The sequence below is a fragment of the Phytophthora parasitica genome, assembly GCF_000247585.1.
Source record: "Phytophthora parasitica INRA-310 unplaced genomic scaffold supercont2.7, whole genome shotgun sequence".
Lineage (NCBI taxonomy): Eukaryota > Oomycota > Peronosporomycetes > Peronosporales > Peronosporaceae > Phytophthora > Phytophthora nicotianae.
Window position 1 is genome coordinate 1,640,922 of NW_008648993.1, and position 25,412 is coordinate 1,666,333.

General features: G+C 52.7%; 13 protein-coding genes across 14 annotated transcripts; 8 read left to right on the forward strand and 5 right to left on the reverse strand.

Moving 5' to 3' along the window:
* The first annotated feature begins 104 nt into the window (after positions 1 to 104).
* On the forward strand, positions 105 to 1,553 carry PPTG_05553 (fructose-bisphosphate aldolase, class II). The gene has a single exon (XM_008899137.1). The coding sequence runs from the start codon at positions 176 to 178 to the stop codon at positions 1,250 to 1,252; it is 1,077 nt and encodes a 358-aa protein (XP_008897385.1). The 5' UTR covers positions 105 to 175; the 3' UTR covers positions 1,253 to 1,553.
* PPTG_21705 (hypothetical protein) lies at positions 946 to 1,789 on the reverse strand. The gene is made up of 2 exons (XM_008899338.1): positions 1,503 to 1,789; positions 946 to 1,446 (listed from the first exon to the last, which is right to left on the reverse strand). The coding sequence occupies exon 1, from the start codon at positions 1,775 to 1,777 to the stop codon at positions 1,607 to 1,609; it is 171 nt and encodes a 56-aa protein (XP_008897586.1). The 5' UTR covers positions 1,778 to 1,789; the 3' UTR covers positions 946 to 1,446; positions 1,503 to 1,606.
* Positions 1,790 to 2,043: 254 nt separating this feature from the next.
* On the forward strand, positions 2,044 to 3,552 carry PPTG_05554 (hypothetical protein; the record flags this gene model as incomplete). The annotated part of the gene is made up of 2 exons (XM_008899138.1): positions 2,044 to 3,447; positions 3,514 to 3,552. 2 exons carry the CDS (start codon positions 2,044 to 2,046, stop codon positions 3,550 to 3,552), a joined length of 1,443 nt encoding a protein of 480 aa, XP_008897386.1.
* Positions 3,553 to 3,771: 219 nt separating this feature from the next.
* Positions 3,772 to 4,218, forward strand: PPTG_05555 (hypothetical protein; the record flags this gene model as incomplete). Its single annotated transcript, XM_008899139.1, has 1 exon — positions 3,772 to 4,218. The coding sequence occupies one exon, from the start codon at positions 3,772 to 3,774 to the stop codon at positions 4,216 to 4,218; it is 447 nt and encodes a 148-aa protein (XP_008897387.1).
* Positions 4,144 to 6,029, reverse strand: PPTG_05556 (hypothetical protein). Its single transcript, XM_008899140.1, has 2 exons — positions 5,319 to 6,029; positions 4,144 to 5,217 (listed from the first exon to the last, which is right to left on the reverse strand). Exons 1-2 carry the CDS (start codon positions 5,841 to 5,843, stop codon positions 4,273 to 4,275), a joined length of 1,470 nt encoding a protein of 489 aa, XP_008897388.1. The 5' UTR covers positions 5,844 to 6,029; the 3' UTR covers positions 4,144 to 4,272.
* Positions 6,030 to 6,033: 4 nt separating this feature from the next.
* Positions 6,034 to 7,356, forward strand: PPTG_05557 (hypothetical protein; the record flags this gene model as incomplete). Its single annotated transcript, XM_008899141.1, has 4 exons — positions 6,034 to 6,249; positions 6,328 to 6,518; positions 6,614 to 6,764; positions 6,835 to 7,356. 4 exons carry the CDS (start codon positions 6,034 to 6,036, stop codon positions 7,354 to 7,356), a joined length of 1,080 nt encoding a protein of 359 aa, XP_008897389.1.
* Positions 7,357 to 7,433: 77 nt separating this feature from the next.
* On the forward strand, positions 7,434 to 8,413 carry PPTG_05558 (hypothetical protein; the record flags this gene model as incomplete). The annotated part of the gene is made up of 6 exons (XM_008899142.1): positions 7,434 to 7,589; positions 7,688 to 7,780; positions 7,839 to 7,919; positions 8,017 to 8,060; positions 8,172 to 8,256; positions 8,333 to 8,413. 6 exons carry the CDS (start codon positions 7,434 to 7,436, stop codon positions 8,411 to 8,413), a joined length of 540 nt encoding a protein of 179 aa, XP_008897390.1.
* Positions 8,414 to 8,728: 315 nt separating this feature from the next.
* On the forward strand, positions 8,729 to 9,046 carry PPTG_21706 (hypothetical protein). The gene has a single exon (XM_008899339.1). It carries the CDS (start codon positions 8,778 to 8,780, stop codon positions 8,979 to 8,981), a length of 204 nt encoding a protein of 67 aa, XP_008897587.1. The 5' UTR covers positions 8,729 to 8,777; the 3' UTR covers positions 8,982 to 9,046.
* A 222-nt stretch (positions 9,047 to 9,268) lies between these two features.
* Positions 9,269 to 11,775, forward strand: PPTG_05559. Of its 2 annotated transcripts, XM_008899144.1 has the most exons (5): positions 9,269 to 9,341; positions 9,638 to 10,564; positions 10,635 to 10,745; positions 10,811 to 10,984; positions 11,059 to 11,775. In XM_008899144.1, the coding sequence occupies exons 2-5, from the start codon at positions 9,903 to 9,905 to the stop codon at positions 11,207 to 11,209; spliced, it is 1,098 nt and encodes a 365-aa protein (XP_008897392.1). In that variant the 5' UTR covers positions 9,269 to 9,341; positions 9,638 to 9,902; the 3' UTR covers positions 11,210 to 11,775. The 2 variants fall into 2 exon arrangements, with proteins under 2 accessions (XP_008897392.1, XP_008897391.1); XM_008899143.1 differs by having other exon boundaries at positions 9,269 to 10,564.
* On the reverse strand, positions 11,449 to 15,335 carry PPTG_05560 (hypothetical protein). The gene has a single exon (XM_008899145.1). The coding sequence runs from the start codon at positions 15,012 to 15,014 to the stop codon at positions 11,769 to 11,771; it is 3,246 nt and encodes a 1,081-aa protein (XP_008897393.1). The 5' UTR covers positions 15,015 to 15,335; the 3' UTR covers positions 11,449 to 11,768.
* PPTG_05561 (hypothetical protein) lies at positions 15,293 to 17,830 on the forward strand. The gene has a single exon (XM_008899146.1). The coding sequence runs from the start codon at positions 15,705 to 15,707 to the stop codon at positions 17,625 to 17,627; it is 1,923 nt and encodes a 640-aa protein (XP_008897394.1). The 5' UTR covers positions 15,293 to 15,704; the 3' UTR covers positions 17,628 to 17,830.
* Positions 17,831 to 23,286: 5,456 nt separating this feature from the next.
* Positions 23,287 to 23,715, reverse strand: PPTG_05562 (hypothetical protein; the record flags this gene model as incomplete). The annotated part of the gene is made up of 2 exons (XM_008899147.1): positions 23,287 to 23,562; positions 23,590 to 23,715. The coding sequence occupies 2 exons, from the start codon at positions 23,713 to 23,715 to the stop codon at positions 23,287 to 23,289; spliced, it is 402 nt and encodes a 133-aa protein (XP_008897395.1).
* A 161-nt stretch (positions 23,716 to 23,876) lies between these two features.
* PPTG_05563 (hypothetical protein) lies at positions 23,877 to 24,203 on the reverse strand (the record flags this gene model as incomplete). The annotated part of the gene is made up of 1 exon (XM_008899148.1): positions 23,877 to 24,203. One exon carries the CDS (start codon positions 24,201 to 24,203, stop codon positions 23,877 to 23,879), a length of 327 nt encoding a protein of 108 aa, XP_008897396.1.
* Positions 24,204 to 25,412: the final 1,209 nt, after the last annotated feature.

Below are 25,412 nucleotides of genomic sequence, written 5' to 3' on the forward strand. Positions count from 1 at the left end.
AAGCTGTTCTGTTTATACTGAGAGGTTCGTCACAGTATATATATTAATTATCATAGGTATTTTGAAAACCAGGGTTTGTGGATCTTTGCTGACGCAGCTGTACACGAAGGTCTCATTTCGAATCTTGCTTCGAACCCCACAAGCTTCCAACCAGCGCCACCTCCAACTAAAAAAGATGGGTCTTCTCGACATCGTTCAGCCTGGCGTCCTCAACGGCGAGGACGTGGTTAAGGTGTACAAGTACGCTCAGGAGCACAACTTTGCCATCCCGGCCGTGAACGTGACGTCGTCGTCGACGGTCAACGCTGCTCTGCAGGCCGCCCGTGACATCAAGTCGCCCATCATCATCCAAACGTCGAACGGCGGTGCCGCTTTCTACGCTGGCAAGGGCATTGACAACAAGAACCAGAACGGTTCGATCCTCGGTGCCATCGCCGCCGCGTACCACGTGCGCGCCATGGCCAAGCACTACGGTGTGCCCGTGATCCTCCACTCGGACCACTGCGCCAAGAAGCTTCTGCCGTGGTTCGACGGCATGCTGGAGGCCGACGAGAAGTACTTCGCTGAGCACGGCGTGCCTCTGTGGAGCTCGCACATGCTCGACCTGTCGGAGGAGCCGATGGAGGAGAACGTGGCTCTCAGCAAGAAGTACTTTGAGCGCATGGCCAAGTTGAAATTGATCCTGGAGGTCGAGCTGGGCATTACCGGCGGCGAGGAGGACGGTGTGGACAACAGTGACGTGGACAACGCCTCGCTGTACTCGCAGCCGGAGGACATTCTGCTTGCGTACAACGAGCTGGGCTCCGTGTCGCCGTACTTCACGATCGCCGCTGCGTTCGGCAATGTGCACGGTGTGTACAAGCCGGGCAACGTGAAGCTCCACCCTGAGATCCTGGGTGACTTCCAGAAGTACGTCGCGAAGGAGAAGTCGCTCTCGTCGGAGAAGCCCGTGTTCTTTGTGTTCCACGGTGGCTCTGGCTCGACGCCTCAGGAGATCCAGACGGCCGTGGGCAACGGTGTTGTCAAGATGAACATCGACACGGACACGCAGTGGGCGTACTGGAACGGCCTGCGCAACTTCTACGAGGAGAAGAAGGACTACCTGCAGGGCCAGATCGGCAACCCCGATGGCGCGGACGCTCCCAACAAGAAGTACTACGACCCGCGTGTGTGGGTGCGCAAGTCGGAGGAGGCTATGATCGCTCGTCTGCATGAGGCCTTCCGCGACCTGAACTGCGTGAACGTGCTGTAAGCAGCTCGGTTCGAGACAGAGTAGTCGTTCCGGTGTTAGTATCTGCTGCGGCCGCAGCGTAGCATTGCTGGACTATCGGCCAGCAGTATTCTCTCCCAACATGTAATAGCAAATAAATATGCTTTCCGCTAGGAAGGACCGCCGTAGTTAAGCGAGCAAGCTTGTTGAATTGATCCGCGTGGCCTGGATTCACGCTAGTTCATCAAAGTGAGTCCAAGTATGTAACATGCACTATAGTACTACTACGTACGTTGTAGTGTATCACTACATGTATTGCACCACTGGAGTGTGAACTTCCACGTCATCGTCGTAGGTGCCTGCGCAAGTGCCGCGTTGAACATGTCTGCGCACGTGTTAAATCGCGAATTTGCTGCCCATCGTGAATGGACCGGGCGGTGTCCGATCTTCGTCTTGCTTTGCTTCAGGTGCAAAATACTTCTGTGCTTGACCTGCTCGGTAATCCATCAACGGCCGCTTCGACGAATGAAGGTCATGATTCCTGGCGATGCATGGTGGCAGTTCCATCTTTGCCGTTAGGATTGAAAAGATCAGTCCGCCTGTCACTCATGAGAAATCTCTTCTTCAATGACCTGTACCCATATCACCGAATCCTCTCCAATACTAGCCCCTTCGTGCTTGTCTCACATTATACAGTGTACATCCACTTACAAACTCCAAGTGTTCAGTTCTGACGCTCATCGCTCCGACTGTCGAACCAGAGAAGCAAGAACGCCGTTATACCTTCCCCACTCTCACATCGCTTCCTGTAGGCAACCCCCCTCGTCGCAACCATGCCGCTGCACATGCCGTACCACTCGACGATGGATAAGGAGATCGTCAAGGCCGCTGCCATCCTGGACTCGTGCTTCAGCTCCACGGTGTCCGCTGACAAAGCCATTCCCGCCGAAATGATCCAGAACGCGGCTGGATTGGCCTTCCTCACAGTCGTCAAGGCCGGATTAATCTGGACCGGTAAAATGGGTACTGGCGTAGTCATTGCCCGTCTCGAGGATGGCTCGTGGTCGCCCCCGTCGGGCATCGGCACGGCCGGTATAGGCTTTGGCGCCGAGATCGGCGGCGAAATCGTCGATTTCCTCATCGTTCTAGGCTCTCCAAGCGCGGTCAAGACCTTTAAGAAGGGTACGCAGATCTCCGTAGGTGCTGGATTGGACCTGGCTGTGGGTCCTGTAGGCCGTGCGGCCGGCGCCAGTGTCAACGCCGGTGGAGGCGGCGTCAGCGGCAACTACACGTACAGTCACGCCAAGGGCGCGTTCGCGGGCGTGGGTCTGCACGGATCAACATTCATGGTGCGTGGGGAGATGAACAGTCAGTTCTACGGGCGCAAGGTCACCCCCTACGAGATTCTGAGCGGCCAAGTGGCTCCGCCACCTGGATCCTGCGACGTCCTGTTTGATGCAATTCGTCGGGCATGCAACCAGCAGGGACTCGGTGTGGAGCCCAACCCGAACTCGTTCGGATCTGGCCGTACTAGCAGCAGCAACAGCTACGGCCACAGCAACGGAACTCCCGATGCAGCAGACCACGCGGCTGCAGCTCGTGCGTCGTTCGCAGGAACTCCCTCGTCGTCATTCTCGAGCTCGAACCGAGAATCACAGGTAGCGTCGTCGTCTGGATCGTCTAGGTCTCTACCAGCGCCCTCGATGGTGCAACCAGACCCGAATGACCCACGGTTGCGACGATACAGCTCGTACAAATCGGAACGTGAGCTCTACGCGCAGTTCGAGCAGCGAAAGAGTGGAGTGGCTCCTCCCGCGCCCACTGAATCCACACACTCGCACCCTACCAATCCGTCGCTGAAGTACAAATCGTACCCGGCCCCAGCGCCCAACACATCGTACACAGCACCTCCAGAGGCACAAGCAATGTATAATTCGTTTGTCGCGCCATCGGCTCCTAAGGCCCCGCAACAGCCTGTGCCACCCCTTCCTCCTTCGGCCAAGGGCGCAGAGATGAAGCAGGTGTATTCAGAGGTGATGAACTTCGTGCAGACCAAGTGCCCGTATGCGAACCTGCAGGTCTTTAAGGATAATTGCCGGCTCTTCGGCCAGGACGCCATGTCGCTGGACGCCTTCTTCAGCTATCTGCTGTCGATTTGCTCGCACCCGCAGATGAAGGAGCTTGTACCTCAATTGGTGCGTCTGCTGCCCACGCAGGAGAAGCGCGAGCGTCTTTGGGTACGTTTCCATGATGTTGATGTTGTGTAGTCATGATAACTCATGATGACCGTGTGCTTTTTACAGACGTTGTATGTGCGCGAAATACTCCTGATCAAAATCTAAGGACACAAAACACCAAATTTCAGCCACACGAGAAACGGCGACGATTTAGCATCGACAATTTAGGATGGAGGAAACAGCAATTGTGAATATCATAGGATGGCATCAAAGTGCCATCATTATCTTCGATTTCATGACCAACACATTCACTATGAATTTTATGAATATTTCTTAAAAACTATTTTTGCCTCTTCTTGTAGCGTACAGTTGACAGTTGGCAGCATGATTCTGACGCAGGAAGAGATCGATGCGTGCCGCGAGTCGTTTGTCCACTTCGACAAGGATGGCAGCGGCACAATCGACAAGTACGAGCTGTCGAAAGTGCTGGAAGCCATGGGTCAGAAACCCACTGACGAGGAACTCTTTCAAATGATCGCCGAAGTGGATAATGACCACAGCGGGGAGATCGAGTTCGCCGAGTTCCTGCAGGTAATTGAGGCGCAGAAGCTTCGTGCTGCTCAGTTTGACGACGAGTCCGACTTCATTGATGCCTTCGTGGCCTGCGGAGGCAACCCCGACAAGAGTGGCCATGTTGAGCGCAAAATGTTAGTCCAGCTCATCAAGAAAGACTTTGGTCTGCCTATCGACATCGACCGCATGCTGGACGAGCTAGACACGGACGGGAGCGGAGAAATTGAGTACGATGAGTTCAAGGCGCTGCTCTCGTAGAGCGAAGGATGACAAGAGTTGTTGAGTTCGACTGCTAAATGATATTCTGAGGGTCTATGACAAAGATATTTTGCTTTGGAAGTGCATCTTCTTACGCAGGCGCTTCTTGACCGGAGCAGAGACAGACTCGTAGCCGCATGCTTCGCACTGCTGACACTTCGCTTCGTTGATTAATGTACACCGTGAGCACTGCCATTCGCTGGGCGTCTCACTCCCGTCTTCGGTCACATCAACGACGGTATCTGCTGTCGAACCAGCACCGTCACTACTCCGAGCGTGCTTCCCTAAGCTTTCTCGCTTCTTCTTTCCGTCTAGCTCTTCTTCCTCGGCGTCCTCGTTGTCTGAGACAACGATCTCCTCTGTAGCTCTCTGGAATTCGGAAGTAGCGTCGGGTGAAGCAAATGCCGGTGCAATTGCTCGCTTGGCCCGTGCTTTGGCCTTTAATGGAGTCACCGCCTTGGCTGCATTACCCTGACCTACTGCGGTTGACTCTTTCTCGGCTACAGCACGCGCAACACCATTCAGGTCATCATAGCGATTCGCCGGCGACTGCTCCTGAACAAGTGGCGACGGCAATTCAGTTCGAATCTCGTGTGTCACCGAGTTGACGTAAAATTCTTGCTTGATGCTCGTGTCCAAAGCACAAAAGTGACGCCACACGCCCACAGACGATGCATCTTCCTCCGTTCTCTTCTTCTGTGACTTTGCTGGAGTACTTGTGGACGAAGTATCAGTCGCTGGCGTCGGGGGCTTTTTTCCTGCTTTCCGGTCTGCAATATCCTGTCGGAGTTTCTCAAAGTTGGCACGCATCTGTACCGACACTCCTGGCGACGGCGACGCTGCGTTCCCGCTTCCTGCGTTTTCGCTGCTGCGCTTGAGCGCGTCTGTCTTGGCTTTTTGCTGCATTCTCGCAAAGTGATTCCGCACCACTTCCTCTCGTAGCTGAGCTGTACTCTTCGGGTTGACTGAATCTGCCTGTGCGTTCGACAGCAGCACGTACTACACATAGCACACGGAAAAATACACACCCCAACGCCGATTTAACAAAACGAATGTCACCTAAAAGGCAATAGGACATGACAAAAATCTGCTCTTCCCACCTCTTTGTGAATCTGAATAATCTCATCGCGATTCTTAGTCGGTACTCGGACGTTGATCGAGTCCAGCAGCTTCCTCACTTCCTTGTCGCGCATGACACTGTAGGACATGAGTGGCATTCTTTCCGGCTTGTCTTGCTTGGCCTTCCTGGTCTTGCCACTCTCTGTGTTAGGCGTGGAGGTCGCTGAACTCGGCGCTTTTGTACCCTGCAGTCTCCTTAGAAGCTCTGGCTTAGATTTTTCGAATAGCAGCGCCACCTGCTCTAGTGCACGGTTCGGTACTAAATCCCGCGACGTGCAGGGCTGTTTACATGACGGACAGCAGCCGTGCGCCCCTTTACTCTGCAGGAAGCGACGCACGCACGCCGAGCAGAATGTGTGTGAACAGGGCAACAGCACGGGGCCGTGGAAGAAGTCGCCGCAGATCTGGCAGCGCAGATGGCTCTCCATCTCTCGCTGGGCCTTGCAGTCGACCGGCCACTCCCATTCGTCCAGCATATCGTCACCCCCGAAGCCCATCATCTGCATAACTTTAAATTTTTAGAATTGCAGCTAAAAGTTATGAAGAAAAAAAAGGTTTTACGACAGGGGAAGGCAGAAGTCGACTGGGTTGCTGACACCAAGGACTGAAAGCGGTTCCCGCGCTGAAAGTGTGCAGTTGCCGCGGCGTATACCGGTATCGGTGACAAGCGATGTGGTGTACACAAATTGTAATGTAATGACTGCATTATTTGATGTGTTTGGCTGGAAGCAACGTACGCATTTCATCGAGCAAGTGATGGCGAGCTTCTTGACGGCGTTCGACGCGCAACTGGCCAACTACTTGAAGCAGCTGGAGGAGCTGCAGGAAAAGAACCAGAAGCAGCACCTCTTCCAGCCCTCGTTCTGGCTGCAGCAGACGGACTTTGACGTCGCGAGAGAGGTCTTCGTTGCGGTAAGCTACACGGAGCAACTGTTACATTGAATGGGTTGAGATATTATGCAGTTGCTGACTGTATCTGCTTATTAACAGGCTACTGGATCCATCGGTCACACAGTGACCAAGTTTTCGCTTGTGTACAGCAAGACACCGAGCAAGGAGGAAGCTGCCAGCATCTGCGAGGCGCTGGGCAAGCCCTGCGAGCAGCTACTCGCTGCCACAAACGTTGCGCTATTCTGTGGCGCCGGACCATCGCTCGCTACGGAAATTATCAACGATGCAATGTACGTGAGGTGCTATCGTAGTGTAAATATTGCAGGGCGGGTGTTATTTTTCATGTTGAAGTGGATATTGACGTTTGTTGTTGCTGTCGTCCAAGTCGTCTGATTAAAAGCGTGCACGATCTTGTGAAGACCATTGAGAAGGGAGACCTGACCCGCGTGCCACAGCTAACGGGTCGTGTATGGGAGTACTCTACGTCACGTGTGTCCAAGTCTAATTGCGTGGCATCGAAGCGCAGCATGCTGCAGGTGCGAAAATCTATTCGTTCTGCTTAGTTACGGCTTTGGTTGCTTACAGCTTTATCATTTACACCGACAGTGCATTACGATGCTGAACTCGACGGTCAACGAGCTTCAGGAGTTCCTTGCTGAGCAAGAGGAAGGTGACAGCCAATCTGCGGCTTTGGACGAGGTGGAGCAGGACGACGAATTTGGCTTCGACTCGAGCTTGACCGAGGAGGAGCGTACTCTATTCCAGAGTGGGCTCAAGCTGCTATCGATGTGCGCAGCCATCATGAAGCGTGGCGTGTTGACTATCAAGAAGCTGACGATTACGAACGACCAAGACGCGTTCCTTAAGTGGACAGCCCAGCTGGACGTGAGTTACACAGCAGCGCAGGATGCGATCGTGGACTTCGGTGCGGCACTGTACCCGCCGATCGGAACTGATGAGCTGGCTGAGGCTGTGAACGAACTGGATTCCTCAGCGACGGCCATTCTGGCGTGCCTGAAGGAGATGCCGGAGTTGGCCTCTGCAGAGGAGGACGCCTTGGGTGTCGGCGAGTCAGCCTTCGCCAAGCAGCTCGCCACCGTGAAGAGCCAAATAGAGGCATCTCAGTAAATTACACGTTTGTTTCGGCCAATTACATGTACCGGTGGGTATTTGATTTGCTTCATATCAATTTTTGAAGTGCGGAAATGGCGGACCCGACCGACATCGTAGCGGGCTTCTCCATCTGGGCTGTGCCTGGACAGCCAGCAGCACAGGAGCTCGAAGACGTTATCGAGACGTACGCGGATCGACTGCAGATGCCGCCCTTCCTACCGCATATGACGGTGCTTTCTGGTGTGAAGGTGCGGCCAAGATGAATTTTGGGTCGTAATTCTGTAAATTTTGCAATTATTGTCAACGCTGTGGTGTCAACTGATGATCTTGCGACCGACTGCTGAAGGGTCTGTCCGCAGAGGAGGTGACGGTGAAGCTATCTGAGCTCGCGGACTCAATGCAAGTGCTGGATGTTGAGATTCAAACAGTGACGTTCAAGGTGGTAGCGTTGGAAATGGTATGTTATATAAAGATCACTTATATTTTGCTGCCTGTAGGACGAGCTCTACTTCCAGTGCGTCTTCGGGCTGTTGAAACTCACGAGTGAGCTTCTTCGGGCACATGGATGCGCGAAGGAGGTGCGCGACTCTTTAGAGCGAGAAGCGTTGCTGACCGCAGGAAGGGGCTGCCACATGCTCTGACGATTCTTTGCTATGCTACATGTACACGATGCAGATCTACGCAACCGAGAGGAAGGAGGATTTCATGCCCCACGTGAGGTGAGTCGTGCTCGGCGTTGAACCGACCAGATTGGAGAGGCTATCCGACTTCGCCATTAAAGAAAATCTCCAAATTAGCTGACATACAGAGGTGGGTTCTTGCGTGTGCAGTTTCATCTATGGCGATCTAGCTGGCGAGACGCGTGCCGATCTAGCGAAAGAATTACAGCCACAACTGGATGGCCGGCGCCTCAAGGTTAGTTTGGTTGTGATTGGCGCCCTTATGGAAAGATGATTGTTGAGTTTTTCTTATTGCGACCTGGTGTTTGCAGATGGAGAAGCTGCAAGTGTGGCGCACTGTTGGTCCCGTTGAGATGTGGGAGTTGGTGGCTGAGCAACCGCTGCGCTCATAATGAAGCAAGTGCGGTCAGCGTGGTTGAAAGGCAGTTATGAAATGGCAGCGATTGTCAGGTACTTTATTGCTTAGCCGCGCTGTCCATCGCTCGATTCAGAAGTTCGACCAAGTTGCACTCACGATGTGTAATTCCCCGTCAAATTCGATGCATGTGTTTTTATCAATTTTGTTGTAAGGCTCTATTCGCAGCTGCGTTTTGCTAATTCTTCGGGTAATTCGTAGCATCACCACGGAGCCAAACCTATTTTTCCCACGTAATAGTTTTTGACTCCGTCTTGTTCGATCCTGATTGAGCTGTACTGTAAAATTGCACGAAACAGGCTAGCACAGTGCTAGCTTTTGTCTGCTAGAGACACGGAAAGATGGCCGCGCGGCTTTACCGGATCGGAATGCGACGTGTGGACCACGCCAGCCCGAAAGCAAATCTCTTCTTGGCCGGGATAGCCGGCACGCGCTTTATGTGCTGGCAAGGCGTCGACCCGCCGCAGCATCAAACTTTTGAGTCAGAGCCCTGGTTTGACAGCGCGGCAACCTGCGACGGACGGCGCGTGGCGACAGTGGTATAAGCCAGGATGCTAGTATTGTGACAGTGAATATCTTGTTTCAACAGCTGGACCTTGTTGTAGTACGCTCCTGCCCTGCGTCGTTTCATACTCCTTTCATATCTTTCGCTATAATTAGTACCAGATGGCAGTGAATTACGAGCATTTTAGCATGCCATTTCCGGGTATTCTGTGCGATTAGGGGGGTCCCACTGGACACAAGTGAAACATCCCCCGGAAATGTCAAAACGCTGTGCTGTTGCAGGCGAGATAGAAACGCACACGTTGGCTGGCATCTCGCATTCCGCGCGTGTCGATGTCCATAAGCTAGCCCACTGCCTATACTGAGCTGTAGTCCTCGCCTCGCAGCCTTCGCTTCCCTCGGTAAGTAACTTTTTAGCCGCCTGCGAAGGTTCCGCAGGCAATAAAGTGGCCTTCCTCCCCCCTCACGCTGCATGCGCCCAAGGCGCCGCTGCACTCTGTAAAAAGCGGCCGTCTCTCGAGTGCACAACCAGCGCTTCCGTCACCGAGACGCTCGTTGTTGTTGCCTCTTTTAAAGTGGCGAAGAGGAAGCGTAGTCTCATCGTCTCTGTGGACGAGGGGAGGAGGTCCCCGCAGCTAACCTCGTCCCCCAGTATTAATACCATGGCCAAAACTCACACGCTCTCTGCCCCAAACAGCAGCGCCGCCACCCGTGCCGTTCAGTCCAAGCACAGCGAGACCGACAACCCTTCAAGACCCAAGGGCGACGTCGGCAAGCTCGTCTACTGTTTCCTGCGCGAGTACCCGAATCAGCACTCGTCCGCGCCTGAAGGCTTCCCTTTAGCTAGAGAGCCGCAGCCCGAGCCCCTCACTGAACCGTACGACCCCAGTCACCACTACAACGGGCTCGTTCGACGCTCTCAGCCGCTCCAGCTCCGCCAAAGACCCCGACACCGTCGCGTCATGCCTCGCCAGAAAGACACAAAGCGTATCGACCCCACGCGGGCGCGTCACCCTGGAGAACCTGCCACCGACACAGAGCCGCATAATGTCTTTAAAGTTAGCGGCAGTCCCATAATCAGTCCACGATCTATCCGCCATTGCCTCGAGGAGCCAGGGTTTTACGCGGATGGTAAGGCGCGGACGCACTCGAATGGTGGCGTAGCGCTGCCCAACCCGCCTATTTCCAAAGAAGACGCTCTCGTAGCGGCTGCTGCTGCTGCAGTTCAAGCCAAGGAGGCACAGAAGGCGCTTGAAGCGGAACAGGCCGCCAACGCGAGCTTAAAGGGACTCTCAGGCGTGCAACTGGTCGTGCATCAGATGCTGGCGACACACACACGTACATTGGCTCTGCTTGGAGTCGAGAGAACCGAGTTCCCCAATACCAGACTGTCGCTGAAACAGGTTGAGACGATGCTGAGCCCCGTGGTGGCTCTGTGTAATGCCCTGCGAGCAGATCACTTTGGGATTCATGTGCCGACCCCGCAGATCGCACGCACGATGAACGACGTACACTACTGGAAGCTCTGGGAGTCGGACTCTATTGATATCGGTATCTTCTTCATGCCCCCGAATAGTACTATCCCGCTACACAATCATCCAGGAATGAGTGTCGTCACGAGAGTGTAAGTCGGTAGTGTGGAGTGTTTGTTGGATGGTGGAGAGCTGATTGTATGCTGTTTGTTTATTGAATAGTTTGTATGGTGCGGCTACTGTAACATCGTACGATATCGTGTCGGATTCTGAAGTTCAGAGACTCAAAGCGGGAGATGAGATTGTCTACGAGGATGCCACGTTCAGCGCAGAGTACGTTGGGCTTTATCTTCGAGCAGGGATCGTTTGTCGATACTAATTGTTGCTATTCTTTTTAGTGCTGTTAATCCGGAGAAAGGATCGGTATCGTGGGCGCGTATTAGTCGTCAAGGTCAATTTGGACAGGAAACTACTACGTGGTTGGACCCTCGTCGGTTTAATCTGCACAACATTCAGGCCAGCTCGGATATTGGTTGTGCCATGTTGGATATCATGGTGCCGCCTTATGACAAGTACGTGACGAAATTATGAACGAGAGTGTACGGAATGTCGACTTGCTCACTAATTATCATCGTTTTTACTACAGTGCCAACCGGGATTGCCATCACTTTCAGATTTTGGAGGAAAGAATGGTGCGGAACGAGCGAATTTTCAGGATGCTGGAGTCGGTCAAGCCCGACAACCACAATGAGCCCACCTCGAATGGCACGGCGAATTCGTCGCCACTATCGTCGTGAGCTCGCAGCTGAGAGCAGTAAGCTCTCGGTGGAGTGAGTCAGCGAAGCGGCCGTATCGCTGGCTCCCCATTTTCCTGTGTCTTCTGTGTCAGCGTCATGCCTGCCTGGTAGTGTTGGCTGGATTTCTCGTGTCCGACCGTGCATGTTCTGACAAGAAGTAATGGAGAAGAAGATTCAAGTAAAGAGGACGGCGCGATAGAAGTCGAGCAGCAGCAGATCAAAGCAAGCGGCGCGCGTCAGTCGAATGAACGTCCAAGGCGTATTGGTATTATTATTATTGGGTTTTGGTTTGGAGGCAAGCTCTCGTTTTCTGTTGTTGTTTCCTACACAACCTTTCCCCCTGCGTGAAGAGACTAATATTGAGCGAGAGAAGATGAGAAAGAGAGCCAAACCGAACCAGTAAAACATGTGAAAAATGAAGCCTTGTGACATTGAAGCCCCAATAGAGTTGAAGCTAAGTCATGTTGAAGTGAACGCTTGGAAAGATACACTAACATTTCGAATTATCTGATTGATGAGGTTCGATTCACTGATAAATACACAGGTGAAAATTGCATGACTAGAGCTGCGTCATCCCGCCACCTTCTGTTTGAGTCGAGTCCTTGTTGTCAGTGCTTTCAGGCTGACAACTCTGATCTTCCAGTAGCGTAGTCTTCGGTATGTACTTGAAAGAGCGGAATTTAGTGCGAAGAGGAGTGTCATCAAGACCCAACGCATTAATAACCTGTAGCTGCAGCGTGGTGTCCATGAACCCCAGCAGCTTCCGGACACAATAAATTGTAGAGGCATCGTCATCCCGCTGGCCAATACCCACTCTGGCAACTCCTCCAAAGTCGCAGCCGTACCACTCAAACACACGGGGTAACACAATAGTATTCGAGTCCTCCTTCATCTCCAAACACCCTTGAGCGCTACTGCGTTTCAGCAACGAGCGTAGAACGGCGTTCAGTTGATCATGTACGCTTTCTGGCTCATATATGACGATTTCTTCGCTGTTCATGTGGTTCATCACTAGCGCCAGACTAAGGCGAAAATCTGGATGTGCGATCCCAAGATCTTCAAGTCGACTAGCTGGACCGTTCGCTGCTTTTATGACGTTATTAACGTTCAAATATGGCAGCTCTGCGCGAGGCAAGCGAGATCGTAGGATCACGTGCTCAATTTCGGCCAGCGACAGACTCACCTGCTCTCCATTTGGTCCACAACTCAGTGCGTAACATGTTCGAGTGAGAAAGTGACTCCACTGATTTTTTCCGCGTGGAAAACCTTGAGCGATCATGGCATGGGCCAGTATTGTGTGGTATAAATTCAGGTAGAACGCAACTTGCTCTTCGTGTGACCCCGAGTCCTGTAGTAGCTTCAAGTCCACTTCTCGCAGTGAACTAGCGTCATCTAAGAACGCCAGCACGTCGGTCACAGAAAGCTCCTGCGCGTTATTGAGAATGTGCAATGCACGCGTCAAAGTGCGTTTCACAAGCTTCAACGCGCCAGGAATGGTGTCAACTGAGATCACGCTGTCTTGTTGCTTCAGTTGCGGAAAAAGTAGTCGAGAATTGAGTTCGACACGGTTTGCAGGTCGAAGCGCAGTGGTGGCGGCGAATCTAATGTACATTTCGCCTTGCAGTGCACGATCAAAGTTGGTCTTGGGGTTGCAATACTGCAAAATGCCTCTCACCCACGCATCTCGAGTGGAACTCGTGCCAACACAGAGCACAATTTCCTCTGCGAACGTGCTGATCTGCAATGCATAAACCCCATCGATACCGCTGGCACCATCGTGAAACACAGCACCTGAAGGCATCTCCACTGCTCGAGCACCGATGATATGCGAACAGGACACCTGCTTCTCTGCGCTTGAAGCGTATGATCGGTAAAACAAGAGCGTGTCTTTAGTGAGCAGAAGCACCTCTTGACGTAGTAACTCGGCCGCGTAATAACGGTACACGACTCCTTCGAAGACCACGCCCATGTCTTGGCGGTCACGGCGGCTCAGATTTACACCAATTCGAGAAGGAGACAGCTTGGTACTGGCCGTAAACGATTCTTGTAGGCGTTGACGCTTCGTCAGGCATTTGTAGAGTGCTGCTTGGGCTGCAATTACCCGATTCTCGTCGAGACTTCTCTTCTCTCCATTACTGTCACCGTCTAACGTCTCGGTGTCACTGGGGCAATCACTAGAATATGACGGTAGTCCAGACTGTGGAAGTGGCTCATCAGCCAGCCGTTGCAAGTGCATCACAACCTGCTGTGCCTCGGACGAGATTGTACTGTAGCTGCCAATGCGCGAGCGACTGTGGAATCGCAATTTGGCGAGCTCGTCAGTGACCTTCTCACCTTTCAAAGCATGACGACGTTGCAGCAAGTTACGCAGCTCATAACTGCTGATAATAGCTAGTCGGTGGTGGTGTTGAGGCCTCGATAGTTCGTCGTCTGCGTCCATATCTTCGTAATCGCCTACCTTATCTTTCACCGCAAACACGTAGTGTACACGACGCACATCGGAAGCCACGTCCACTTCCTCCATCCAGCAAAGATAAGAGAACGAGAGCTGGCCAAGTCGTCGCGCGTGTTCCAAACGCAAGAAAACCGCCTGTTCCTCCGCTAACACCGGGTCCTCTTCGGTCAGTGAGCTGGCATCACTCAGTGTTGTGCTCATAGTGCTCATCTCCGAACCCAAGAGACTCAATCCCGCAGTCGATGTTCTGCCAGATCCACTGCCTTGTCCAGCGTCTTCTCTCATCTCCTCGTCATTATGACGTCCGTGCTTATCGTATTTGACCTCAAACGAGAACAAATAGTCCTTGTCTCGCTGTCGATGGCTGTCAGAGGCTTCAAAATCTGTTGATTTCACTTGATACGCAACCAATCTCAACGGTAATGAGTCGAAAAAGCTGGCGAGATCCATGGCATTAAGGCCACTAGGCAAGTTGGCTGTCTCCCACCTCGTCAAGTCCACGTACATAGTGTGGAAGTCGAACGTGTATGTGGGTCCAACCGCATACTCTTCTGCTCCTAGAGGCGTATGTCTTCTCTCTCTGCGTTGCACTTCAGTCTCTCCAAAGTCTCCTGTACCTAATACAGGAGGAGTTTGTCCTTCTTGCGTTTCCACGAATTGGTCCGCTGATTGATACAATGGGAATGCGACGGCTGGCAATTCGTCGGAGTCCTCGCTGTCTGTAGAGCTGCCAAAGCTGAAACTCACCCGACCCACGAGTCTCCTGATGAGTCCCATGATGACTAGCGCTACGCTGCGTGTGAACACTCCGGGGGCGATCCGTGCTGGCAATTCACCCCCTAGATAGACGGGACCTTTTGGTGCCTGTTTGAAGCGCCCCTGTACCTGGATCCAGAACATGCGACGCTTGCCAGCGAAGAGCGCCGCGTAGTGCGGATCCTCGGGCTGCGTGCGTACTAGAAAGAGCGCATGCCCCATGAAGAGCTCCGTTTCGAAGGGGATGGGTGTACGCGAGTTCATCTCCATGTACTCGCGCGGCGCTCCGCTGCCAACATCGCTCACTATGAGACTGGCCACGCGGTGGTGCTGTATTTCCTCCTCCTGTTCCTCGTCCTGTTGCTCCTCGCCCTGCGGGACTTCATCGTCTCCTTCAGTGGACGCGTCGTCCTCGAGAGCAGACGGCGTCCGCTCGCATTCCACACTCTTGCCACGCAGTTTGGAGCCGTGCTCCAGCACGGTAAAGATCAATAGCGCGCCCAGTAGCCCGTAGAACCCCAGCACGTAGTGCACAGCCACGCTGAGAGACGCCAGCGCCGCCAAGTCCGGCAGCCAGTCCGCTTCGTCCGCCATGCGTCCACCTGTGCGTCCGCTGTGTTCTGCTTGGAAAGTGGCCGAGCGGAGGGTTTCTTGCGGTAAGGTGAAACACCAGCTTAGAACCGGATGGCGGTGTGGGTTGTGTTCGCCAGCCCGCGGGTTGTGCAATAGTGAGTCTATGTGTTCGCCAAACGTCGAAGCGGTTTGAGATGGAAACGCCAAAAGAAACTCACGAAGTGAGCATGCGATATCAAGAAGCTCGATACTGTAAAATGCTGGAAAAGATCCAAAAATTGAGTTTCACAACTGATTTTAGCGCCGTCACCAGCGTGGGATTGTCAGACTCAGTATCGGATGGTCTTGTTCGCTGGTCAAAAGTGTGGCGGGGCGCGAAGGTGGCGAATATTGTTGGGCTTTGCCGATACTTTGGTGCTTGGTGCTCTTCAGGTTTATGCCGTTGGCACCAGTCATCCCTGCTGGCTCCACGCCGCTTCACAAAAGATCTCTTCACGTCGCGAAAGAGACCCGACTACATTGCGGGAGAAGAAGCATGAGGTGGTGCACACTACTTACGTGTTCTACACCATTTGACATGTCTCCGCTTACTTCCGATCTCCTTGTCCAGTGCTTGAACTGTTGCATCCCACGCTCCGTCTCCACAATACAAAGCCCGAGTCCGACAGACCTGACGCGCGTTCCCCTCCATCCAAGCCCCAGCAGCGCCACATGAAGCCTCGCGACGCCGCCTTCGTGGTGGACCACCGGCGACAGCTCAGCACGACGCGCAGAGACGATGGTAAGCCCAAGCAGAAGCGCAAAGCCGCCGCATTCAATCAGCGTCCGCCTTCTCCGTCTCCTGCGTCATCCAAGGCCTTCGCGCCCCCCGCTCCGTCGTCAACCAAGAAGCAGAACAAAAAGAAAGAAAACAAAGAAAAGAAGACGCCACTGCAGGAAGCCGCGGATCTGCTACGCCAGGAGAGCGTCAAAAGCCGCAACCACAAGCTCGTGTTGGCCCCGACGTCGAGCTCTGCGACCTACTCGACCTCCTTCTCAGTATCTAACAACTTTCCCAGTTGGGGAGCCAAGCACAAGAAGGAGGAGACGATAAAGACGACGCTGATGGCAATGCAGGCCGATCGCACAGTGACAGACGCGCTCCATGAGGAAATATTGGCGTATACTAAGTATACCAAGGAGACGGTGGACACGATGGCTGTGCACATTGAACAGATGATCGCCAACGTGCGCGCGAGTGTGCAATCACTCTGGCCACAGTCGAAAGTGGAGACGTTCGGGTCTTACTCGACAGGCATTTGGCTGCCCAGTAGCGATGTGGACCTCGTGATACTGGACGTAGTGGAAGTGAACGACTCAAAGTTGACGGCCAAACATTTAAGACAACTGGCGAAAGTTCTGGAGAAGAAGAAGTGGGTCGAGTCGCTGCTGTGCTTGGATACGGCCAAAGTGCCCGTGTTAAAGCTTGTTAGTGCTGAAACGTCTGTGCCCATTGACATCACATTCGAGTCGGCTGCTACACACAGCGGATTACTCGCACGCGACCTCATTAAGCGTTACGCGGACAACATGCCTGAGCTGTATCCACTGGCGATTGTGTTTAAGCAACTCCTGCGCGAACGCGACTTGAATGATGCATACACGGGAGGACTCAGTTCGTATTCCGTGGTGCTAATGATTATCCACTTCTCGCAGTTGTGGAGGAATGGAGATTTATGCTTCGAAGCTGCGTCAATTTATGCATCGGGGTCATTGCCACCTGCACCATCCAAGATGCAGGCTCAAAAGGCAGCACGAATACAGGCCGGGTTAGGCGGTAGTAGTGAGAACAAAGCTCAGCGTTCAGGAACAGGGACAGCAGGTGCTAAGAGTGCATTGAAGAAGTCAGCGTCGCTGCCATTACCAGCTTCAACTTCATCTTACGCAGAGATTGTGGCAAAGCAACAAGCTATAGACGATTCCTTGCGAAAAGCTTCTGAACCACGTTTCAGCTACGCTGCAGTTGCAGCAGGTATCGCTAAAGTATCAGAGAAGACAAAACTTGCAGGACCGCCATCTAGCTATGCTGCGGCGGTGACTGCACCTGTTGGGTCATCCTCCTCAGCAGCAAAACGCAAGAGTCTTATTACTCAGAAGGCGTCACAGACTCATTCGTTGGATTCGATTAGCGTATCGAGCAGCAATGCGGACACAGAAGACTCGAGCTCTTCGTGCAGTCATTCTTCCTCAGCAGATAGTGACGACGAAGTGCAGCCCCAGCAGAAACCTCCTGAATCGCTTGGCCAACATCTGTTGATGATTCTCGAGTTCTTCGGCATCATATTCGACTACCACAAGAATGGGCTTTCGGTGCGCGATGGAGGATATATCTACAGACTCGCAGACAATCACCGCTCGCACATCGGCAAGCCAGCGCTGGTGATTGAGGACCCGATCCATCCAGATCGCAACGTAAGCGCCAGCAGCTTTGCGTTTCCAAAGGTGGTTGCTCTGTTTGAAGACTCGTACTATGCGCTGAAGTACTTTCGCGCGTCCAAGTTCACACCGTCGGCGCTGAGCTGTTTGCTCAGTACATCAGGTCACACGAGTCATACCAACCACAGCCACAACAAAGTGCAAGCAGTTCGATCATAGCGCCAAGTCCCCAATTTAGTAAAAACCTGAGCATGGAAGTGGAACAGGAAGTGGCCATCCATGTTGTACAAGATTTGCGAGTCACGTTGAAAGATGCAAAAAAAAAAACGAGTAGTTAGTAAGTTGTAGTCTAGCAGAAGTAAATACACGCCGTTATGGTTAATGAATCCAGTCCAGGACACTAGGCCATTCTTTTTGAGTTATTGTGCTTTTCGTCTAAATTTGCCGTTTTTGCGGGGCTGGTCAAATCGACATCAAATCGACATCAAATCGACATCAAATCGACATCAAATCGACATCAAATCGACATCAAATCGACAGCGTGAGCTGATTGGAGGAAATGATTTGTACCCACTTCACTCAACAATGTATGGGAAACTTACAATACAATGCTAATTCTGAACAATTAACACTTTGAAGAGGTTTTCGTTTTATTTCTCTTTTTCACTCTCGGGCAGACCTGCTATTGTGAGTTCTACTCAAAATTGTCATGGGCGGTTCTTTGAATGAATCTCCCCCAAATCGCCCAGCGTTTACAATTCCGTATACTGACCCGTTTAAGTACGAAATAAGATCATGACATGTGGCAAGAAAAGGCTTGGTGGGTTCTACTAATGACATGGGTTTGTAAGTGTGCGATTGTCCTCCCGCTCCTCGAACAGACCCAAATCGGCAAATTTGGACGGATTTTACAATACCCTCAGCAATTGGAGCGCGCACAACGCCACTTCTCACTTAACGATCCCACTAAGTACTAGGGGATAGTTTTAGATCACGTACTCCTAGCTTCTCTCTTAGATTAAGGAACTGTTTGGATGACAGAGCCTTTTGTGAGGATGTCTGCTGTCATCTCGGTTTTTGCACAGTATGTTATCTTGAGGCGACCAAGCTCAACAAGATATCTCGTAAATAGATACCAAATTTCAATGTGCTTATTGGCTTTGCGGTTCCCGATTCTTCACAATGCTGATGGCTGCGTTGCTATCGCACCATAATTGCACATGTACCTTTTGCGGAAACCCCATCTCTCCCAGCGAATACCACAAATAATCGTTTTCCTTAGCTCCTTCGCTTAGTGCGATGAGTTCAGCTTCTCCAGTTGCCAGAGAACCCCCCCCTCCCCCCTGCTTGCTACTGCACCATGAAACACTGATACCGGCCATTTTGTATCACGTACCCACTTACGGATTTACGTTCTTTTGGTTGACACGCGAAGCTCGCGTCAGTATACACTTTATAAATCACATCTCTCGAGTTCCCATCGAAACAGACCGTACGTAGACGTCCCTTTCAGGTAATTGAATACTCGCCTTACCGCATCCCAGTGCATGCGGTTGTAACAAGATAGAAATTTACTACGGCCTCTAACCGCGTTAGCGATGTCCGGTCGTGTCCCACGGACCAAATATTAAAGTGAGCCAACAATGCCTCTGTAATCGAACAGCTGAGCAGCAATTTGTTCTTGGCTCATCTTTGTTTCCGGCTCAAGTACTAGGCCAGGTACTTGTAGTGTCAGTACCGGTGAGCTGTTGATCATTTTGAACTATGTGATCAGTTCTGCAATGTACTTGCTCTGTGAGATCATCATCACACGCTGGTCTCTATTGCGGTGCCCCTCCATTTTGGGGATATAGTGAATGTCACCGAGGTCCTTCATTCTCAACTGTTTTGACAACTCGGTCTTCAGCCTGTTGATGAGTCGCATGTTCCGCGACATAATCGTCAGATCATCGACATACACCACGACTATGGTCCATTCTCCTTCCACTTTTTGCACGTAAATACAAAACGCTTTGTGGCAGCGTACAAAACCCATCGACGTTAAAAAGGTATGAAGGACTCGATACCAGATACGAGGGGCTTGTTTTAGACCATAAATGCTCTTTTGAACTTCCCCGACCAGATGCCCGTGGCCTCGCTTCACAAATCCATGAGGTTATCTCATATAGATATTTTGTTCTCCTTCCATTGTGTCGTTTAGGAACGCCGTATGGACATCCATTTGATGATTTTGACAGTCCAATATGGCCCCAATAGCCAGCACTATACGAATCGACTCGAATCGTGCCACTGGTGCGTATACCTCGTCGCAATCCACGCCAAACGTTTGGTGGTTATCTTGCGCAACAAGGAGCGCTTTGAAACGCTCGACAGTCCCGTCGGTGTTATACTTTACAACCAGCACCCAATGACAGAGCAAAGCCTTCCGTCCAGGTGGCAGTGGTACAAGCCTCCACGTTCCATTCTCAATCTAGGAGTCGTACTCTAGTTCCAGAACTTTTTTCCATTGCTCTCTATGCGGTCCACCCAAAGCTTCTTTAAGCGATTTCGTTGCTGGCACTTTGTGCTCCAGTATGTCTCTCGCAATGGTACTATCGATTATCGCCTGTAAGCACTGATAGTCCTGATACCTCCTAGTTTCTTCACCTCTTGACGTGGTCGCAGTGCACGGCTTTGTGGCGCCTCCGCTAGTCCCGCACGCCGTTACTTATTCTGAGCTCCCACTGCTTGGGTAGCCTCCTGTGTAGTCAATGCGGCTTCCAATGTGCCAGTAGATCTCTGTGCAGGTGACTTAGCTCCCACTGCCCCCATGTTCTCGTTGGCAAGTGTGTCCACTCTTTCTGCTGCGGGTGACTTTAAAGGTGATGCCAGACTTGGCATTCCCGAATGCTAGACCATGGTGGCTACATTGGTCATGTCGAACAACACATCTCGTGATAAGATGTACCTGTTGTTGTAGATGTCCCACAGACGGTAACCCTATGTTTCGTCCGATATCCCCAGGAACCGACACTTTACGTCTCAAGCAGACAGCTTCTTGTACTTTCTTAGAGCAGTAGGGACACGCGTAAAGCACACTGAGCCCCAAAGTGGCAACGTGCTTACGTTTAGAGGTGCCCCATACACCATCTCATACGGTGTCTTATTTCCCAAACGGGCCTTAGGTTTACGATTTTGTACACAGGTCATGTACATGAGCGCTTCAGGCCACCACATGTGCTCCATCTTAGCATCCTTCAGGGCACAGCGAGCTCTATTCAGTTTGCTCTGATGATCGCGCTCTGCAGCCCCGTTTGCTTCTGGATTGTAGGCGTTTGATGTTTGAAAGACAATGCCCTTGGTCTTAGAGAAGTTCTTGAACGCAGCGTTTACAAATTCAGTGAGTAGCTCGTAAATGCCCAGCCCATACAAAGTCGTGGTGTTCCTTGAACACTCGTGCCCATAATTCTGGTGGCATAACCACTCGTCCTTTATGTTGTGTATTAATCACCACAAGTTCATATCGCGTGTCGACGTCCATGCCCTGGTACGACTTCGTCTCCACCAATCGCTGCACCAGTCTATTACGTCCCTGCGTCTCTCGTATCTGCTCGTCCATGAGCTACAATGTCGACGCCCTCGTAATGTTCTGTTGTCTGTCGCCCGAGCTCTTCTTCGCTGTCAACCTGGATCTCTTGTCGACCACCTACGTCGGCGGCATCGGTCCATCGCCATCTCCCCAACGTATTCGCCATACCCGCTGGTAGTTCCAGTGGCATCGGGCGACGTGCAAGCCGATGTGGCAGAAGGCCAGAACGCCGTGAACCAGCAGGAACCAGCGGCAAATGGCACGGATGAACCTGTATCGGCGGTGCGTACGGCGAACGTGTCAGATTCAGAGTCAGAGGATCCTGTCGCGAGTGATATAGAGAGTAACGTGGCAGGGTGTGGGGGCATTGTAACGGCGACCAGGACGGAGGCGGAAGCCTCCCGACCCTTAACGCATGGCGCTAAATGACGAGCTGAGGAGGCACGGCGACGGATGGAGAAGGACGTGGCTTTGACAGCGAAGGAGACTTAGGCGAGCGAAGAACGGGTGTCGTCTTCTGCGGACAGGAAGCCTGGTGACACGACGGCAGGGTTGGTAGGTGCACCACGGGAAACACCGAAAGTACGAACACGGGCACAACTGATGAGAGTCAGCTTGAGGAGGAATGAGTAACACGACGACGGCGACCAGTGCACCCCGAATCACGACGTATCGCGGCCCCGGTGGCGAGGATCAAAACGGACAGAGCGTTGTTGGAGCCAAACACGTCGCGGACGCAGGATGCCGGCGGCGCGAACTCGCAACAGATCGACAGAGTGGACGAGCGGAGTGTCACTAGCAGCAAGGTGCGGTGCCTCCGCAGCACCCGTCAACGGAGTGTCACGAGCAGCAAGGTGCGGTGCCTCCGCAGCATCCATCAACGGAGTGTCAGTTCCTTCGTCGTCCGCTGGTTTAGCCACCCACCATCAGGATCGTCGTCGCTGTCCGATCGCCGCCAGTACTGACACCGCCGGTGTTCTGGAGAGTGTATCGGCCACAGCGTTGGTACTGCCTGGGCGGTACGCGACGCCGAACTCGAATTCCTGCAATGTCAGAGCCGACCGATGTAAGTTGCCCGGCAGATTAAGGCTCACCATGAACCACTTCAACTCCGCATGATCCGTAACAATGGTGAACCTCCTACCGTACAGATATGACCGAAAGAGCTTGATCGCCCAGACCACTGCGAGACACTTCAGTTCCGCGACCCCGTAATTCGATTCTGTCGAACTGTTTACCTTACTAGCAGAGGCAACTGGCTGCCAACCATTTCCGGGGTTTTGCATGAGGCAGGCGCCCAATCCGACATTAATAGCATCAGTCACAAGTCTGGACGGCAAATCGATGTCCGGATAGATCAGCAAGGGCTTTTTTGTTAGCGCCTCCTTCACAATGTTGAACACCGATTCTTGTTCCGTCGACCACTCCCATTCGGCATTCTTCCGCAGTAGCTTAGTTATTGAAGCCGTCATAGATCCGAAGCCCTAGACGAATCTCCGATAGTAACCAGCTAAATGTACGAAACACTTCACTTCAGTGCGTCGGTAGGGCGAGAATAATCTCTTACAACTGACACTAGTCTTTCCAATGGCTTTACAGCGTATGCACTCAGCTCATGCACTAAGTACTCCACCTTCCGCGTAGCGAACCGGCACTCCTTGAGCTTCAACATCGACCCTTCGACAACCTCTTGAAGACACTCGCTAGTTCGAGCACATGTCGTTCAATGCCACCGCGTGTATTGACCACGATGTCGTCGAGGCAGACTAGACAGGTAATCCAAGTTAGGCCGCGTAGCACACTGATCATCATCCTCTGGAAAGTGGGTGGTGCGTTTGTAAGCCCGAACGGCATCCGGACGAATTGTTACAGACCTTTTTTTTTTTAGTGAAGACCGTCTTTGATTTATCCGCTTCCGCCACTTGTATCTGCCCATAGCCCCACTTGAGGTCCAAGGTTGTGGATAACAACACTCCACCAAGCGCTTCTAACGTCTCGTCACTCCGCGCCAGCGGGAACTCATCTTTCTTCGTCACTTTATTAAGTGCTCGATAATCAACACAAATGACTACTTCGCCGTCTTTCTTTTTATCTAGTACCACTGGAAAACTCCAGCCACCGCCCCCCCTCCTCGATCGCTTCAGACTACAACATCTTGCTCAAATTGTCTTCCACGACAACGTCTTCCGTCTACGCCTGCCGCCTACGTTTCAACATTATTGGGGCCGCGTTCCCCGTATCAATGTGGTGCTTAATATTAAGGGATATGGCTGGTGGGCAGTCGCGCGTATCTCGAGGTTCCCATACGCCCTAGACTTGCTTCGTCACCAGAGACCGATCGCTCTTGCCCTCAACCCCGATGTGCACGTCGTCTTCCTTTTCCAGGGGCGTCTCCGTGTAACCCAACTCATCCAACCACGAACGTACTGCATCTGACCGCATGGCTCCACTCACCTCGAGTACACTCACCTCGAGTACACTCACATCCTTATCCAGAGGGACCCACGTCCCGAGATCGCGCTCACACGGCAGCTTCACATGACCACCACTTGCATTGATTGCGGGAATCCACGCCTTGCCACGTGCCTCCGTCACCGTGGCCACTCACATTACCGACCCGAGCCAGTTCGTAGGCAGGAATATGCCTTTCTCGCCATCCTTCGCCGTCATCGCGCCCTCGATTGGCTTCGCCGTGGCTCTGCCCAGCTTCGTCGTTCGCGTCATGCGCACGGCCGCCATTATCACGCGTTTGTCGAACGTTCGAAATGGGACCACCACAGCACGATCATTCGCCGTGTATCACAATTTATTACGACCAAAATCCCGAGTCGCCCATTGCTCGTTCATGAAGTCCACACTATGCCGGAATTCGCTCGCACAGCCCTTCACTATACATGCATTCACGCACACTTCTTCAGCACGAACCGCCAAACGCCTATGGCGTCCAGTAAAAATCCGTCAATTCTCTCGATATAGCCTACGGGTGCCTTCGTCGATACTCGATCACCGAGTGCCATCCAGTACGTACCGGCCATTGTAAGTCTTGCACCGCTGTCGAGCTTGATGTGCCGTTGGGTACCTGACGCGTCCACCGTAGCCGTAGGAAGACCGTTTTCAGCCATCACATCCCGAACGTCATCATCACTCTCTACGCGAGCTCCTTCGACATCCAACCTCTGCACTAACCGCACTCGTGCAGGTTCACCATCGTCTGATGGCGCTTCCATCGACCCACCACCATGTACCACACTGGCACTGACTTTTCCGTCATTGGTCCTCTGACCTCTTGCTCGCTCGTCCAGTTCCCCTAACTCGTCGTCGGCCTCGCGCTGCCATCGTATCCGTACTCCTTCTTCGGCTCGTTACCCCTTTTTTTATCATGTTCATCGCCACGTCGCTGTGCCAGCGCACGCTTCACACGCCGTCTCTTTCACTGGTTTTGCTCCAGCTTCCGTGCTTGCCGTTCCGTCGCCGTGTTGTCCGGCTTGTTGTTGGTAGCGCTTGACACTAGGTGGTCGCTTAGCGTTACGTCGACCCCACAGCAAGTCTTACCATCTTCGTCCTCCACATATTCGCCTTCTTCAAACGTACAGTGCCAGCTTTCTCGTTTGTCTTGCTGTCGCCGGTTGTTGTGACGTAGGAGCGACCCTTGGAGATTCCGTTTGCTTCGCACTCGTCGCAGTATCACGCTTTGAGTCGTTGCCCTCGCTCGTCTCTGAATTCCAGTTCTTCTTCTTTCCCATCCGCTACCATTCTCGTCTGTGGCGACTTCGACTTGGATTGAAGCGTCGTCATCGTCGTAGTTCTCATCCGTGTAGGCGTAATCGTTCTGAATGAAGTCGCCCCTGTATGGCCACCATGTAACAGAGCACTTATCTCGCTCGCCTGTTGAGCGTGCCGAATGCTCGCGTGCCTGCTGACGTGTTTGTCCAGGTCCGACAAGGTTCTTCACCACTCAACGTAACTCAACACCCGTAGGCCGGTTCAACCATGCCGGCACGTCCACCGTAGCGTTCGCACCTATTTATTAATACAGACCCACTACCCGTTCGTTCCTCGTAGTTTTAATGCAGAGTTCGTGGCTCCTTTTCCAGAGTCTTCACAACAACTGCCGTGTCCGTCTTTCGCGTTCGTGTACACCGCGACTCAGAGCCGTACGCTAAGCCTTCTCTCAGTTTCACGCAACGGAACCGCTGAACCGGGCTACTACTGCGAAACTCCACTCCGCTCTCCTGCTCCTTCACATAGTCCCGCTGGTTCGTCCACACCCAGCAATCGGTAACGCGTCCGTCACTGACCTCACTCGTTCGTCGTTCGTTCTCGTCAGTTGCGCCCGACGTCTCAAATTCTCAACAAAGCAGTCCAGTCGATCGTCCAGATCCGGCGCGATCGACTGACTTCGCTGTGCCGCGCCCAGAATCACCACGATCGTCTGC

Bases quoted from the DNA above. Each gene is read 5' to 3' on its own strand.
- PPTG_05559 (XM_008899143.1), top strand. From the start codon at position 9,603: ATGGCCAAAACTCACACGCTCTCTGCCCCAAACAGCAGCGCCGCCACC. The intron at 10,565-10,634 runs GTAAGTCGGTAG...TTTATTGAATAG, and splicing joins ATGAGTGTCGTCACGAGAGT to TTTGTATGGTGCGGCTACTG. The intron at 10,746-10,810 runs GTACGTTGGGCT...TATTCTTTTTAG, and splicing joins GATGCCACGTTCAGCGCAGA to TGCTGTTAATCCGGAGAAAG.
- PPTG_05556 (XM_008899140.1), bottom strand. From the start codon at position 5,843: ATGCAGATGATGGGCTTCGGGGGTGACGATATGCTGGACGAATGGGAG. The intron at 5,218-5,318 runs GTGGGAAGAGCA...TGCTATGTGTAG, and splicing joins TTATTCAGATTCACAAAGAG to TACGTGCTGCTGTCGAACGC.
- PPTG_21705 (XM_008899338.1), bottom strand. From the start codon at position 1,777: ATGGAACTGCCACCATGCATCGCCAGGAATCATGACCTTCATTCGTCG.
- PPTG_05560 (XM_008899145.1), bottom strand. From the start codon at position 15,014: ATGGCGGACGAAGCGGACTGGCTGCCGGACTTGGCGGCGCTGGCGTCT.
- PPTG_05553 (XM_008899137.1), top strand. From the start codon at position 176: ATGGGTCTTCTCGACATCGTTCAGCCTGGCGTCCTCAACGGCGAGGAC.
- PPTG_05561 (XM_008899146.1), top strand. From the start codon at position 15,705: ATGAAGCCTCGCGACGCCGCCTTCGTGGTGGACCACCGGCGACAGCTC.
- PPTG_21706 (XM_008899339.1), top strand. From the start codon at position 8,778: ATGGCCGCGCGGCTTTACCGGATCGGAATGCGACGTGTGGACCACGCC.